This window comes from Salmo salar, chromosome 02, assembly GCF_965601325.2.
Source record: "Salmo salar chromosome 02, fSalSal1, whole genome shotgun sequence".
NCBI lineage: Eukaryota > Metazoa > Chordata > Actinopteri > Salmoniformes > Salmonidae > Salmo > Salmo salar.
The window spans coordinates 6,188,934-6,207,114 of NC_138292.1; the positions used below are offsets into that span (position 1 = coordinate 6,188,934).

Consider the following 18,181-nt stretch of genomic DNA (forward strand, 5'->3'; position numbering starts at 1 on the left):
TCCTTATTGTAAAAGAGAACCTGTTCTCAATGACTTAAGGCAAAAAAGGATATAAGTAAATATTAGTACAGAGTTACTGAGTTCGGTCTAGGTCTGTCCTCATTAGTGATATTCAAAACCTGCTCCGTCTGTTAGGTCCTACTGAACAGAAGCAGGACCAACCACCCTCAGTCTGATAGTGGAGAGTTGACTTATTAAACGAGTTAGTGGAGGTGAAATCAGATCAGTGATTTGGACTCATGTAATAAAACAAGCAAGGAGAGTGAGCTTGTCCTAACCTTAACCCTAAACCTAACCCTTAAGCTTAACGTAGCATTTTAACAAATTCAGGACATAAAACAAGTCCTGACTTTTCTAAATTGTTCTTGTTTTCCTATCTTATCAGGACATTGTGGTGACTTGTCAGGACAGTGTGGTCCTGATAAGGTAGGAAAACATTTACACACACATTTTGTTCTTCTATCCTCATGGGGACCTACAATTGATTTCCATTCAAAATCCTACTTCCCCCTAATTCTAAACCTAACCCTAATTCTAAACCTAACCCTAAACTAACCCTAATCCTAGACCTAATTCTAAACCTAACCCCTAAGTTTAGAATAGCCTTTGTCCTCATGCGGATGTGGGAAATGTCCCCATGAGGGACAATTTTCCCTGTTTTACTGTCCTTGTGGGGACCTAAAATCCCCAAAAGTCCCCAGAAGAATCAACCCACACACACACACACACACACACACACACTCACCGTATTCCTAGAAACGGGCAGGCCACTGGGAGACGGAGCACTCAGGACACAACAAAGGACACACTAATTGCTGATTTCATTTGGAAAGTCTCCAGCAGGTCTCTGATTTCTAGAAGTTGACATTCAGAAAGTCTATCAATGCCCTTTGTGTTTGATTAGATGGGCTGAATGATGGCTTCAAGCTGTGGACAGTGGCTCTGAACAGCTCTGACGCTGAACAACAGGTTGTGTGTGAGTGGCTTGGATGCCTGCTCCTTACTCAGTGGCATGTAAACCCCAATCAGGAGCTGTGTTGTGCTGCTTTGGTCAATTCTCTGCTGAGCTATTCTATTCTAGTCTCTTATATTATAGTGTATTATATTATAGTCATTATATTATAGGCATATATTATAGTCTATTCTACTCTATTATATTATAGTCATATTATAATGTAGTCATATTATATTAGTCTTCTATTATATTATAGTCATTATAATACAGTCTTCTATTCTACTCTATTATAGTCTACTATATTAGTCATATATTATAGTCATTATAATATAGTCTTCTATTCTACTCTATTATAGTCTATTATATTAGTCATATTATAGTCATTATAATATAGTCTTCTGGTCTATTCTACTCTATTAAATTATAGTCTATTATATTATGGTCATATTATATTAGTCATATAATATAGTCTTCTATTCTATTCTACTCTATTATATTATAGTCATATTATATTAGTCATATATTATAGTCATTATAATATAGTCTTCTATTCTACTCTATTATAGTCATATTATATTAGTCATATATTATAGTTATTATAATATAGTCTTCTATTCTACTCTACTCTATTATATTATAGTCATATTATATTAGTCATATATTATAGTCATTATAATATAGTCTTCTAGTCTATTCTACTCTATTATATTATAGTCATATTATATTAGTCATATATTAGCCATTATAATATAGTCTTCTAGTCTATTCTACTCTATTATATTATAGTCATATTATATTAGTCATATATTAGCCATTATAATATAGTCTTCTAGTCTATTCTACTCTATTATAGTCTATTATATTATAGTCATTATATTACAGTCTTCTACTCTATTATATTATAGTCTATTCTGTTTTAGTCTATTCTACTCTATTATATTTTAGTATATTCTACTCTGTCCCATTATATTTTAGTATATTCTACTCTATTATATTTTAGTCTATTCTACTCTATTATATTATAGTCTATTCTGTTATATTTTAGTCTATTCTAGTCTATTCTATTTGTCTATTCTACTCTATTATATTTTAGTATATTCTACTCGATTATATTATAGTCTATTCTATTATATTTTAGTCTATTCTACTCTATTATATTCTAGTCTATTATATAATATTTTAGTCTATTCTATTATTATGTTCTAGTCTATTATGTTCTAGTCTACTCTATTCTTGTCTATTCTACTCTATTATAGTCTATTTTAATCTACTCTATTCTACTCTATTCTATTGTATGGAATGGGCCATCCCAAGTTGCAGCGTGTGGAAGTGTTTTGACATTTTAATTGTCATATTGCATTCATTGGATGCACCCCATTCCTCCACAAGTGAAGCCATTGTTTGGACAGAGACTTTTGTGGGATGTTGGTTTGATTGGTTCTTGTTGAGGAAATACAGTGAACACCAGTTAGACCACAAGAACAACCTGAAATACAAAGACAATCCAGAAATATGTCATTTATGTGCATCATTAACAGAGTTAAAATAAAACTAATCCTTGAATTATAATAGCTGCCAAAGGCATAGGACAATTCAAATTTTCAAGCAGCCTTTACTAGCTTTTTCACCGTAACTTTTTAATATAAGTTAACAGTAATCGCTGAATTATTTGCAGACAGAGATTGCCGAATAAACAATTAGCGTAGGATGGATGGATGCTAGATAGATAATACTTCCAGTATGTTTTTAGTACCAAAACAATAGATTATTGTTCTTCTACAGCTTAACGATTTGAACAAAACAATTTCTTCTGCTGTAACTGATCTTTTACGCTCTCACTATGATGTCATCGGTAATGCATGTGTTTCTATAAATATACAAATCAACTCAATCAAGTTTTTGAAACATGATCCATTCATTTTGAGCTGTTTGTGTGGACTTTGAATCAGGGTAGATCCTGTGTCTAGTTCACTGCACATCACAGTCCTTGTTCTCGTATTTCAGTTATAAGCCATGTTCTCATCTGTTCTGTACACTCCACTGTGGAACTCCGGGACACTCCACTCTAGAACTCTGGAACAGTTCAGTCCTTGTGGTCCGTCGGTGGTAAACAGATCCTTTATGCTACCAGGCCGAGTCTGGCGATCTTTGCCGAGAGGAATGAGTGGAGGATGAAGACAATAGGCTTTGGGCATGAGTGGAGGTCCAGCTGCTGAACATAGAACAGGAGAGAATGTTAGATGTTACATTCCAGTTCCATGAGTTCTAATGGTGAGTTCCATTAGTTCTGTTCTATTACAGTTCCATGAGTTCTAATGGTGAGTTCCATTAGTTCTGTTCTATTACAGTTCCATGAGTTCTAATGGTGAGTTCCATTAGTTCTATTATATTACAGTTCCATTAGTTCTAATGGTGAGTTCCATTAGTTGTAATCTGTTACAGTTCCATTAGTTCTGTTCTATTACAGTTCCATGAGTTCTAATGGTGAGTTCCATTAGTTGTAATCTGTTACAGTTCCATTAGTTCTAATGGTGAGTTCCCTTAGTTCTATTATATTACAGTTCCATGAGTTCTAATGGTGAGTTCCATTAGTTCTATTATATTACAGTTCCATTAGTTCTAATGGTGAGTTCCATTAGTTCTATTATATTACAGTTCTATTATATTACAGTTCCATGAGTTCTAATGGTGAGTTCCATTAGTTCTATTATATTACAGTTCCATTAGTTCTAATGGTGAGTTCCATTAGTTCTATTATATTACAGTTCTATTATATTACAGTTCCATGAGTTCTAATGGTGAGTTCCATTAGTTCTATTATATTACAGTTCTATTATATTACAGTTCCATGAGTTCTAATGGTGAGTTCCATTAGTTCTATTATATTACAGTTCCATTAGTTCTAATGGTGAGTTCCATTAGTTCTATTATATTACAGTTCTATTATATTACAGTTCCATGAGTTCTAATGGTGAGTTCCATTAGTTCTATTATATTACAGTTCTATTATATTACAGTTCCATGAGTTCTAATGGTGAGTTCCATTAGTTCTATTATATTACAGTTCCATGAGTTCTAATGGTGAGTTCCATTAGTTGTAATCTGTTACAGTTCCATTAGTTCTAATGGTGAGTTCCATTAGTTCTATTATATTACAGTTCCATGAGTTCTAATGGTGAGTTCCATTAGTTGTAATCTGTTACAGTTCCATTAGTTCTAATGGTGAGTTCCATTAGTTCTATTCTATTACAGTTCCATGAGTTCTAATGGGGAGTTCCATTAGTTATATTATATTACAGTTCCATTAGTTCTAATGGTGAGTTCCATTAGTTCTAATCTATTACAGTTCCATTAGTTCTAATGGTGAGTTCCATTAGTTATATTCTATTACAGTTCCATGAGTTCTAATGGTGAGTTCCATTAGTTATATTATATTACAGTTCCATGAGTTCTAATGGTGAGTTCCATTAGTTCTGTTATATTACAGTTCCATGAGTTCTAATGGTGAGTTCCATTAGTTGTAATCTGTTACAGTTCCATTAGTTCTAATGGTGAGTTCCCTTAGTTCTATTATATTACAGTTCCATTAGTTCTAATGGTGAGTTCCATTAGTTCTAATCTATTACAGTTCCATTAGTTCTAATGGTGAGTTCCATTAGTTATATTCTATTACAGTTCCATGAGTTCTAATGGTGAGTTCCATTAGTTATATTATATTACAGTTCCATGAGTTCTAATGGTGAGTTCCATTAGTTCTGTTATATTACAGTTCCATGAGTTCTAATGGTGAGTTCCATTAGTTGTAATCTGTTAGAGTTCCATTAGTTCTAATGGTGAGTTCCATTAGTTGTATTATATTACAGTTCCATGAGTTCTAATGGTGAGTTCCATTAGTTGTAATCTGTTACAGTTCCATTAGTTCTAATGGTGAGTTCCATTAGTTCTAATCTATTACAGTTCCATTAGTTCTAATGGTGAGTTCCATTAGTTCTATTCTATTACAGTTCCATGAGTTCTAATGGTGAGTTCCATTAGTTATATTATATTACAGTTCCATGAGTTCTAATGGTGAGTTCCATTAGTTATATTATATTACAGTTCCATTAGTTCCAATGGTGAGTTCCATTAGTTCTAATCTATTACAGTTCTATTATATTACAGTTCCATTAGTTCTAATGGTGAGTTCCATTAGTTATATTATATTACAGTTCCATTAGTTCCAATGGTGAGTTCCATTAGTTCTATTCTATTACAGTTCCATGAGTTCTAATGGGGAGTTCCATTAGTTATATTATATTACAGTTCTAATGGTGAGTTCCATTAGTTCTACTCTATTACAGTTCCATTAGTTCTAATGGTGAGTTCCATTAGTTCTATTCTATTACAGTTCCATGAGTTCTAATGGTGAGTTCCATTAGTTATATTATATTACAGTTCCATTAGTTATAATGGTGAGTTCCATTAGTTCTGTTCTATTACAGTTCCATTAGTTCTAATGGTGAGTTCCATTAGTTGTAATCTATTACAGTTCCATGAGTTCTAATGGTGAGTTCCATTAGTTCTAATGGTGTGTTCCATTAGTTGTATTCTATTACAGTTCCATTAGTTCTAATGGTGAGTTCCATTAGTTCTATTCTATTACAGTTCCATGAGTTCTAATGGTGAGTTCCATTAGTTGTAATCTATTACAGTTCCATTAGTTCTAATGGTGAGTTCCATTAGTTCTAATCTATTACAGTTCCATGAGTTCTAATGGTGAGTTCCATTAGTTCTATTATATTACAGTTCCATGAGTTCTAATGGTGAGTTCCATTAGTTCTATTATATTACAGTTCCATTAGTTCTAATGGTGAGTTCCATTAGTTGTAATCTATTACAGTTGTAGTGTTCTGAGAGCAGAACACATCTAAACATAGTTATTTTCATTAACAGCAGAGGGACTTGCAGGACAGTGTTTCAGTATGCCCATGTATGACTCATTTCCTGTTTAACGTATAGGGGATTCTGTGGAAACTGTTCCATCTTTACTTGTTTGTGTTCATTTAACCGTGGCTAGGTAGAGCAGAACAGAAACTGAAATGAAATATGAGTCAACTGGGTTTTTTTATCCTCTATGAAATACGGTCTCATGTATAGTCATCAACTAACAGAGACGGTTGTTAAGAGTGGTCCTAGTAGAAACAATGGTCCTGATAGTGTGAATGATAACCAGGTTAATGTAGGGGAAAGGTCACATGGTGGAGCTACTGTAGTGTGGAATATCAAGAGGAGGATGCCTTGCTTCTTGTTTAAAAAAACCACTTACAATTTCACCCTCTTTTCCACTGAAATCCAGGAAGAGCATCCGGACCCCGTCGTCGGAGGACATCTTGAGGCGTTCGAAGGGGTAGCAAAGGAGAGGTTTGGCCTGGTTCTGGTTCCCCTGGTCCACCTGGTCCTCCCCCTTCTGCTCAGCCAGGACAGAGAAGCCCTGCTCGTAGTGGATCACCAGCCTGCACTCCTGGCCCTTGTATACACAGCCTGGGACAGGACAATAGAATGGGTAACAGCCTGGCCCTTGAACATACAGCCTGGAACAGGACAATAGAATGGGTAACAGCCTGGCCCTTGAACATACAGCCTGGAACAGGACAATAGAATGGGTAACAGCCTGGCCCTTGAACATACAGCCTGGAACAAGACAATAGAATGGGTAACAGCCTGGCCCTTGAACATACAGCCTGGAACAGGACAATAGAATGGGTAACAGCCTGGCCCTTGAACATACAGCCTGGAACAGGACAATAGAATGGGTAACAGCCTGGCCCTTGAACATACAGCCTGGAACAGGACAATAGAATGGGTAACAGCCTGGCCCTTGAACATACAGTCTGGAACAGGACAATAGAATGGGTAACAGCCTGGCCCTTGAACATACAGCCTGGAACAGGACAATAGAATGGGTAACAGCCTGGCCCTTGAACATACAGCCTGGAACAGGACAATAGAATGGGTAACAGCCTGGCCCTTGAACATACAGCCTGGAACAAGACAATAGAATGGGTAACAGCCTGGCCCTTGAACATACAGCCTGGAACAGGACAATAGAATGGGTAACAGCCTGGCCCTTGAACATACAGCCTGGAACAGGACAATAGAATGGGTAACAGCCTGGCCCTTGAACATACAGCCTGGAACAAGACAACATACTGCTGGGTGAATAAAGTTCCACTAACCTTTCAGTATTTTTTAAACTGTATACACATCCCAAATCAAAGGGGGAGCTAGAGAACAGGTAGGAACAGTATGAAGGGAGGACGCAGGATTCCAACCCCTGTCTCCGGGCTTGCAATATTACAGTATGTGCTTGTGCTGGGAATGTTGCTACTAGACCACAACAAGCTATGTACTGCTAGGTCATTCCTGAACCTTGCACATCCAGCCTGTAACAGGACAACAGAAGGATGAAAACAAGGCCCTGTCCTGGCTGTATATTAGGACTACTGCTGCTTGGTGCTAGTGGGTGGGAAATTAGTTCTGGAGCAGATGCCAGCCATTTTAAATCCAGATACGTGATTTGGCTTGTAAAAACAGACAACGGCTGTATTTCACATTTGTTGTTTTTCTAATCAATCCCTTTTAAATTCATCTCCAGCTCTTGAGAAAAAACTACCATTCATGACCCTGCCTTGCCTATAGATCTTTTTTAATATATAATGTTGTACTCTTTGAAAGGCTGATTCCTTGTCTGTCCCATATACAATACACTGATCTGTGTGTCAGATATATGGATTCCCATGCTGTCAATCCTAGGCCTCGCCATTGCTCCATGCTCGTCAGACATGATCTCCTGTGCTGAGAACAGGATGTACCAGCTCTATTGTATCAGTGTCAACAAGCTACTTCTCAAACTACTTTACATGTGTTCCAGTAAACCTCTGCAAATTACTCTAAGGCTTGTGTGGCTCTCTGTCAAGAGGTAAGAGCCTTTTGTAAAGACTCAAGCTAAGATGGAACACTTTACTGATAAACACACACTGTTGCTTGGCAAGACAGTTTCACAAAGGACTTATCTTCTTTAGAGGGTAGTCCGAAAGGTATTGTTGTGTTAAAGGCATCGTCCGTATCATATCGTCCTCATATTGCTGTCACAACAACATTATCTTAATACTGACTTAGAATGACCTGTGGGAAGAAGTTGTATAGAAAGGTCAGAGGTCAAACTAACATGTACCCGACTCTCTCAAGTGTTAGTGTTTTTTTGTTCCACAATAAGGAAATACTACTCCCTACCTGAAATGCTTGACCTGTGTGACTCCCACCACTTTCCCACCAACAGGGAAACACACACACAAAGATGCTTTCAGTCAGACACAAAGAACCTCCATTCAGAGTGGCAAAACACAGAAACCTCCCCAAGGAAAGCAAGGTGGATCCAGTTTGGTTACTATAACTACCAGAATCCTTAAAAGGTAATTTACGGACAGAGGAACTTTTGAGTGCTTTCTAACCCTGTAGGGTCTAGGAGTAGTTTATCCCCAAGCACTAACCCTGTAGGGTCTGGGAGTAGTTTATCCCCAAGCTCTAACCCTGTAGGGTCTAGGAGTAGTTTATCCCCAAGCTCTAACCCTGTAGGGTCTGAGAGTAGTTTATCCCCAAGCCCTAACCCTGTAGGGTCTAGGAGTAGTTTATCCCCAAGCTCTAACCCTGTAGGGTCTAGGAGTAGTTTATCCCCAAACAATAACCCTGTAGGGTCTAGGAGTAGTTTATCCCCAAACAATAACCCTGTAGGGTCTGGGAGTAGTTTATCCCCAAGCTCTAACCCTGTAGGGTCTAGGAGTAGTTTATCCCCAAGCTCTAACCCTGTAGGGTCTGGGAGTAGTTTATCCCCAAGCTCTAACCCTGTAGGGTCTAGGAGTAGTTTATCCCCAAGCTCTAACCCTGTAGGGTCTAGGAGTAGTTTATCCCCAAGCTCTAACCCTGTAGGGTCTGGGAGTAGTTTATCCCCAAGCTCTAACCCTGTAGGGTCTGGGAGTAGTTTATCCCCAAGCTCTAACCCTGTAGGGTCTGGGAGTAGTTTATCCCCAAGCTCTAACCCTGTAGGGTCTGGGAGTAGTTTATCCCCAAGCTCTAAGCCTGTAGGGTCTAGGAGTAGTTTATCCCCAAGCTCTAACCCTGTAGGGTCTGGGAGTAGTTTATCCCCAAGCTCTAACCCTGTAGGGTCTGGGAGTAGTTTATCCCCAAGCTCTAACCCTGTAGGGTCTGGGAGTAGTTTATCCCCAAGCTCTAACCCTGTAGGGTCTGGGAGTAGTTTATCCCCAAGCTCTAAGCCTGTAGGGTCTAGGAGTAGTTTATCCCCAAGCTCTAACCCTGTAGGGTCTGGGAGTAGTTTATCCCCAAGCTCTAACCCTGTAGGGTCTGGGAGTAGTTTATCCCCAAGCTCTAACCCTGTAGGGTCTAGGAGTAGTTTATCCCCAAGCTCTAACCCTGTAGGGTCTGGGAGTAGTTTATCCCCAAGCTCTAACCCTGTAGGGTCTAGGAGTAGTTTATCCCCAAGCTCTAACCCTGTAGGGTCTGGGAGTAGTTTATCCCCAAGCTCTAACCCTGTAGGGTCTGGGAGTAGTTTATCCCCAAGCTCTAACCCTGTAGGGTCTGGGAGTAGTTTATCCCCAAGCCCATGTCTATGTTAGATTTCTTTCCCACTTGTGACAAACAGTATGATATTCAGTATAGGCGTCACTCCTTGATAGAGAGCCCTTCTCCTTGTGTGCTTTAGGTGCTTAAGTTATAATATTAAGCAAACACAACTGTGATGACATCATAAACCCCTATAGGTAGTGTATCAACAATACCTCTGTATTACAGACCACTGATCACAACCCTTAATATGCCAGTGGATAAATACATGCCCTTTACAATAAATAAGAGACTAGATAATAAATAATACATAATAAATTGTTAATACATTATAAATAATAAAACAGCCCCTGAACAATATCTGATTCTGACCATCGCTTTATTTTGAGCCAGTTCAATAACGGTGAAGTTGGCCTCAAACGCGAAAAGCCACATCCCTCAAGATGCGTCCTAAATGACACCATATATAGTGCACTGCGTTCGGTAATAGGGTGCCGTTTGGGACGCAATCTCCGTAATAATCATCACTGGACTCAATGGAAATGTAGCTCCTCAGCCAAAATAGGCCTTTTTCCTCTAAAACGCCACAATATGGCGCTAGGCCCAGACCCCGACGTAGAGTTCAGCTATTCTTAGGACTAAATATTGTAATACTAATATTAACAACGTTTTCACTGTAAATAAAAGATTAAAAAGATTTAGCCAAATTTAGCCACAGTCTACAAAGAGACAAAAACAGTCAATCACACGCTCCAGAGGTCCATAGAGGTCCATAGAGGTCCATAGAGGACCATAGAGGTCCATAGAGGACCATAGAGGACTATAGCATGCCTCTTTCACAGATTCACAGACACTGAGTTTCCTATTCTATACCCTGTCCAGACATATTGTATTAGTTTCCTATTCTATAACCTGTCCAGACATGTCCAGACACAAATCTAAAGGGGTGAATGAGAATATGTACATGTAAGTATATGGATGAGCGATGGCTGAGCGGCATAGGCAAGATGCAGTAGATGGTATAGAATACCAATGCCATACAGTATATACATGTGATATGTGTAATGTAAGATATGTAAACATTATTAAAGTGGCATTATTTAAAGTGGCATTGCGTAAAGTGACTAGTAATCCATTTATTAAAGTGGCCAGTGATTGGGTCTCAATGTAGGCAGCAGCCTCTCTGAGTTAGTGATTGCAGTTTAGCAGTCTGATGGCCTTGAGAAAGAAGCTGTTTTTCAGTTTCTCGGTCCCAGCTATGATACACCTGTACTAACCTCACCTTCTGGATGATAGCGGGGTGAACAGGCAGTGGCTCGGGTGGTTGATGTCCTTGATGATCTTTTTGGCCTTCCTGTGACATTGGGTGCTGTAGGTGTCATGGAGGGCAGGTAGTTTGCTCCCGGTGATGCGTTGAGCAGACCGCACCACCCTCTGGAGAGCCCTGCGGTTGAGGGCAGTGCAGTTGCCGTACCAGGCGGTGATACAGCCCAACAGGATGCTCTCGATTGTGCATCTGTAAAAGTTTGTCAGTGTTTTGGGTGATAAGCCAAATATCTTCAGCCTCCTGAGGTTGAAGAGGGGCTGTTGCGCCTTCTTCACCACGCTGTCTGTGTGGGTGGACCATTTCAGTTTGTCTGTGATGTGTACGCCGAGGAACTTAAAACTTTCCACCTTCTCCACTGCGGTCTCGTCGATGTGGATAGGGGGGTGCTCCCTCTGCTGTTTCCTGAAGTCCACGATCATCTCCTTTGTTTTGATTACGTTGAGTGAGAGTTTTTTTTCCTGACACCACACTCTGAGTGCCCTCACCTCCTCCCTGTAGGCTGTCTCGTCGTTGTTGGTAATCAAGCCCACTAATGTTGTGTCGTCTGCAAACTTGATGATTGAGTTGGAGGCGTGCATGGCCATGCAGTCGTGGGTGAACAGGGAGTACAGGAGGGGGCTGAGCACGCACCCTTGTGAGGCCCCAATGTTGAGGGTCAGGGAAGTGGAGATGTTGTTTCCTACCTTCACCACTTGGGGGCGGCCCGTCAGAAAGTCCAGGATCCAATTTAACACGGCGGGGTTGAGACCCTGGGCCTCTAGCTTGATGATGAGCTTGGAGGGTACTATGGTGTTGAATGCTGAGCTGTAGTCAATGAACAGCATTCTTACATAGGTATTCCTCTTGTCCAGATGGGATAGGGCAGTGTGCAGTGGGATGGCGATTGCGTCGTTTGTGGACCTGTTGGGGCGGTATGCAAACTGAAGTGGGTCTAGGGTGGCCGGTAAGGTGGAGGTGATATGATCCTTGACTAGTCTCTCAAAGCACTTCATGATGACAGAAGTGAGTGCTACGGGCGGTAGTCATTTGGTTCAGTTATCTTTTCCTTCTTGGGTACAGGAACAATGGTAGCCATCTTGAAGCATGTGGGGACAACAGACTGGGATAGGGAGCGATGGAATATGTCCGTAAACACACCAGCCAGCTGGTCTGCGCATGCTCTGAGGACGCGGCTAGGGCTGCCGTCTAGGCCAGCAGCCTTGCGAGGGTTAACACGTTTAAATGTTTTACTCACGTTAGCCACGGAGAAGGAGGGGGGGGCGCAGTCCTTGTTAGCGGACCGCGACGGTGGCACTGTATTATCCTCATAGAAAAGAAGGTGTTTAGTTTGTCTGGAAGTGTGACGTCGGTGTACATGACGTGGCTGGTTTTCTTTTTGTAGTCCGTGATTTCCTGTAGACCCTGCCACATATGTCTTGTGTCTGAGCCGTTGAATTGCGACTCCACCTTGTCCCTGTACTGTCATTTCGCTTGTTTGATTGCCTTGCAGAGGGAATAACTACATTGTTTATATTCAGTCATATTCCCAGACCTCTTTCCATGGTTAAATGCGGTGGATCGCGCTTTCAGTTTTGCACGAATGCCGCCATCCATTCAAGGTTTCTGGTTAAGGTAGGTTTTAATAGTCACAGTGGGTACAACATCTCCAATGCACTTCTTTATAAACACAATCACAGAATCAGCGTATAGGTCGATGTTGTTCTCTGAGGCTGTTTGAGTTTCTGCCTATAAGACGGTAGGAGCAAGATGGTGTCGTGTTCGGATTTGCCGAAGGGAGGGCAGGGGAGGGCTTTGTATGCATCACGGAAGTTTGAGTAGCAGTGGTCGAGGGTATTGCCCATGCACGTAGCGTAATCAATATGCTGGTAGAATTTAGGTAGCCCTGTTCTCAAATTTGCTATGTTAAAATCTCCAGCTACAATAAATGCAGCCTCAGGGTGTATGGTTTCCAGTTTGCATACAGTCCAGTGAAGTTCCTTGATGGCCATGTTGGTGTCTTCTTAATGGGGAATGTACACAGCTGTGACTATAACTGATGGGAATTCTCTTGGTAGGTAAAATTTGATTGTAAGGAATTCTTTGTCAGGTGAGCAGAAGGACTTGAGTTCCTGTATGTTGTTATGATTACACCATAAGTCGTTAATCATAAAGCCCCGCCCTTCCTCTTCCCAGAGAGGTGTTTATCTCTGTCGGTGCGATGCATGGAGAAGCCCGGTGGCTGAACTGATTCCGAAAACATATCCCGAGAGAGCCATGTTTCTGTGAAACAGAGAATGTTACAATCTCTGATGTCTCTCTGGAAGGCGACCGTTGCTCGAATTTCCTCTACCTTGTTGTCAAGAGACTGGACATTGGCTAGTAGTGTACTCGGGAGCGGTGGGTGATGTGCACATCTATGGAGCCTGACCAGGTGGCCGCTTCATCTGCCCCTTCTGCGGCGCCGTTGTTTTGGGTCGACTACTGGAATTAGATCCATTGTCCTGGGTGGTGGTCCAAACAGAGGATCCGCTTCGGGAAAGTCGTATTCCTGGTCGTAATGTTGGAAAGTTGACGTTGCTCTTATATCTAATAGTTCTTCCCGGCTGTATGTAATAAGACTTAAGATTTCCTGGGGTAACAATGTAAGAAATAATACATAAAAAAACAAAATACTGCATAGTTTCCTAAGAACTCGAAGCGAGGCGACCATCACTGTCGGCGCCATCTATATAAACTCAGCAAAAAAAGAAACGTCCCTTTTTCAGGACCCTGTTTTAAAAGATAATTTGTAAAAATCCAAATAACTTTACAGATCTTCATTGTAAAGGGTATAAACACTGTTTCCCATGCTTGTTCAATGAACCATAAACAAATTAATGAACATGCACCTGTGGAACGGTCGTTAAGACACTAACAGCTTACAGACGGTAGGCAATTAAGGTCAGAGTTATGAAAACTTAGGACACTAAAGAGGCCTTTCTACTGACTCTGAAAAACACCAAAAGAAAGACGCCCAGGGTCCCTGCTCATCTGCGTGAACGTGCCTTAGGCATGCTGCAAGGAGGCATGAGGACTGCAGATGTGGCCAGGGCAATAAATTGCAATGTGCGTAATGTGAGACGCCTAAGACAGCGCTACAGGGAGACAGGACGGACAGCTGATCGTCCTCACCGTGGCAGACCATGTGTAACAACACCTGCACAGGATTGATACATCCGAACATCACACCTGCGGGACAGGTACAGGACGGCAACAACAACTGCCCGAGTTACACCAGGAACGCACAATCCCTCCATCAGTGCTCAGATGGTCCGCAATAGGCTGAGAGAGGCTGGACTGAGGGCTTGTAGGCCTGTTGTAAGGCAGCCTATGGCTCTGGGCACAAACCCACCGTCGCTGGACCAGACAGGACTGGCAAAAAGTGCTCTTCACTGACGAGTCGCGGTTTTGTCTCACCAGGGGTGATGGTCGGATTCGCGTTTATCGTCGAAGGAATGAGCGTTACACCGAGGCCTGTACTCTGGAGCGAGATCGATTTGGAGGTGGAGGGTACGTCATGGTCTGGGGCAGTGTGTCACAGCATCATCGGACTGAGCTTGTTGTCATTGCAGGCAATCTCAATGCTGTGCGTTACGGGGAAGACATCCTCCTCCCTCATGTGGTGCCCTCCTGCAGGCTCATCCTGACATGACCCTCCAGCATGACAATGCCACCAGCCATACTGCTCGTTCTGTGCGTGATTTCCTGCAAGACAGGAATGTCAGTGTTCTACCATGGCCAGCGAAGAGCCCGGATCTCAATCCCATTGAGCACGTCTGGGACCTGTTGGATCGGAGGGTGAGGGCTAGGGCCATTCCCCCCAGAAATGTCTGGGAACTTGCAGGTGCCTTGGTGGAAGAGTGGGGTAACATCTCACAGCAAGAACTGGCAAATCTGGTGCAGTCCATGAGGAGGAGATGCACTGCAGTACTTAATGCAGCTGGTGTTAGGTTCCTACTGTATACCCTCCTATGACAACAATGTTCACGTGGACCTAGCAAAGATAGTAAAGCTTATGTCTGACAGCTGATGCCATGTCACAATAAGTGAAGTGATATATGATCCATTCCTAAAGAGCTCTTAGTGAAAACAACATATTTTACATGGTTCCCTGAGTCACTGGATCAATAACAACATGTATGACATAGTTCCCTCAGACACTGGATCAATAACAACATGTATGACATAGTTCCCTCAGACACTGGATCAGTAACAACATGTATGACATAGTTCCCTCAGACACTGGATCAGTAACAACATGTATGACATAGTTCCCTCAGACACTGGATCAGTAACAACATGTATGACATAGTTCCCTCAGACACTGGATCAGTAACAACATGTATGACATAGTTCCCTCAGTCACTGGATCAGTAACAACATGTATGACATAGTTCCCTCAGACAATGGATCAGTAACAACATGTATGACATAGTTCCCTCAGACACTGGATCAGTAACAACATGTATGACATAGTTCCCTCAGTCACTGGATCAGTAACAACATGTATGACATAGTTCCCTCAGACACTGGATCAGTAACAACATGTATGACATAGTTCCCTCAGACACTGGATCAGTAACAACATGTATGACATAGTTCCCTCAGACACTGGATCAGTAACAACATGTATGACATAGTTCCCTCAGACACACAGTTGATAAACACTGGTTGCGTCCCAAACAGCACCCTATTTCCCATAGGGTTCTGGTCAGATGTAGTGCACTATACTGTATAGGTAATAGGGTGTTATTTGGGACACAGCTTTGTTTTGACATGTTGTAATAGACTCTGATCAACTGAACTAAGTCAGTGAGGAAAATCCCTCCTCCCTTTGTCTCTCCCATTCCTAACATGTGTCTGATCTCCACTGTAGCTTATGACAGAGGGGGAGGAGAGAGAGATCCTCCTGATAAATCATGAAGCTGTTTAACAGCTAAATAAAACGCTGAAACGTACAGGAAACTCTCTCCTCTCCTGGCTGGGTAGTGTGGACGTCTCTCATCTAACAGCTGTTTAACAGCTAAATAAAACGCTGAAACGTACAGGAAACTCTCTCCTCTCCTGGCTGGGTAGTGTGGACGTCTCTCACCTAACAGCTGTTTAACAGCTAAATAAAACGCTGAAACGTACAGGAAACTCTCTCCTCTCCTGGCTGGGTAGTGTGGACGTCTCTCACCTAACAGCTGTTTAACAGCTAAATAAAACGCTGAAACGTACAGGAAACTCTCTCCTCTCCTGGCTGGGTAGTGTGGACGTCTCTCATCTAACAGCTGTTTAACAGCTAAATAAAACGGTGAAACGTACAGGAAACTCTCTCCTCTCCTGGCTGGGTAGTGTGGACGTCTCTCACCTAACAGCTGTTTAACAGCTAAATAAAACGCTGAAACGTACAGGAAACTCTCTCCTCTCCTGGCTGGGTAGTGTGGACGTCTCTCACCTAACAGCTGTTTACATTTCCACTAGTGACGAGATCTCTGCTCCTCTCTACCAGTCAGCTACAACAAGCCTGCAGACAAGACATCAGGAACATCTCAGATAGCAGCATGTGTGTTTGTGTGGTAGCAGTATCTTCCAGTAAGTAACTCTAAAGTAACTGAAGGTTAGCCTGTTGTTGTGAGCTACGTGCTGAACCATGAACTACTTAATAGACGACCAAAACATTGTAGTGACGCCAGTAAAAGTAATGTGAGCCATATTGAGAGAGAGAGAATATAACTCATATTTCTGTTTATTTATTTTCCCTTTTGTACTTTAACTATTTGCACATCGTTACAACCTTGTATATAGACATAATATGACAAATGAAATGTCTCTATTCCTCTGAAACGTTTGTGAGTGTAGTGTTTACTGTGCATTCCATTGTTTATTTCACTTTTGTTTATTATCCACACACACACACACACACACACACACACACACACACACACACACACACACACACACACACACACACACACACACACACACACACAGACCACACACAGACCACACACAGACCACACACACACACACAGACAGACCACACACAGACAGACCACACACATACAGACCACACACACACAGACCACACACATAGACCACACACACACACACAGAGACCACACACACAGAGACCACACACAGACAGACCACACACACAGACCACACACATAGACCACACACACACACAGAGACCACACACACAGAGGCCACACACACACAGAGGCCACACACACACACAGAGACCACACACACACAGACCACACTCACACACACACACAGGCGGCAGGTAACCTAGTGGTTAGAGCGTTGGACTAGTAACCGAAAGGTTGCAAGATCGAATCCCTGAGCTGACAAGGTAAAAATCTGTCGTTCTGCCCCTGAACAAGGCAGTTAACCCACTGTTCCTAGACTGTCATTGAAAATAAGAATGTGTTCTTAACTGTCTTGCCTGGTTAAATAAAGGTAATTTTTTAAAATAAAACACACACACACACACACACACACACACACACACACAGAGAGAGACACAGACACAGGATCTCACAGTGACATTCCATTCCTTTTGAAAAACATGGACTCCTTTCTCAATGTCTTCCATGTGACTGACCAGCAGTAACCCCCCCTTACCAAATACTGCAGCTATGAGTACTGTACTGAGACTGACATACCCGTCTATGTTACAATCACACTAACATGATAAGTAACCTTGATTTGAGTTACTCCCCAAGCTAATGTCTACCTAGGCTCACTGGTAGTGACTTGGTTAATCAAGGCTTTAGCTCAGCAGGCTCACACAGTCTTATAGCAGGGTCGGTGTAGTGGTACTCACTGGTAGTGATTTGGTTAATCAAGGCTTTAGCTCAGCAGGCTCACACAGTCTTATAGCAGGGTCGGTGTAGTGGTACTGACTGGTAGTCATTTCATTTCATTTATCATTTACATTTTTTAGCAGACGCTCTTATCCAGAGCGACTTACAGTAGTGAATGCATACATTTCATGCATTGGTTTTTCTTTTTTTTTTGTGCTGGCCCACCGTGGGAATCAAACCCACAACCCTGGCGTTGCACACACCATACTGGCGTTGCAAACACCATGCTCTACCAACTGAGCCACAGGGAAGCTAGTGACTTGGTTAATCAAGGCTTTAGCTCAGCGGGCTCACACAGTCTTATAGCAGGGTCGGTGTAGTGGTACTGACTGGTAGTGACTTGGTTAATCAAGGCTTTAGCTCAGCGGGCTCACACAGTCTTATAGCAGGGTCGGTGTAGTGGTACTGACT

At 41.8% G+C, this 18,181-nt stretch overlaps 1 protein-coding gene across 3 annotated transcripts in view; it reads right to left on the bottom strand.

The window, feature by feature from the left end:
* Nucleotides 1–2,458: 2,458 nt before the first annotated feature.
* The window catches only part of LOC106574019 (beta-1-syntrophin), an 85,338-nt gene continuing 69,615 nt past the window's right edge, over nucleotides 2,459–18,181 (bottom strand). Inside the window, exons 6-7 of one of the 3 annotated variants that reach the window (XM_082959274.1) lie at nucleotides 6,261–6,475; nucleotides 2,459–3,164 (exon numbers count right to left, since the gene is read on the bottom strand). In XM_082959274.1, coding sequence (XP_082815400.1) covers nucleotides 3,075–3,164; nucleotides 6,261–6,475 — 305 coding nt within the window. In that variant the 3' untranslated portion in view covers nucleotides 2,459–3,074. Of the gene's footprint in view, nucleotides 3,168–6,260; nucleotides 6,476–18,181 lie in introns of those variants that run through there. The other 2 variants (XM_045696710.2, XM_082959276.1) reach the window with 2 other exon arrangements.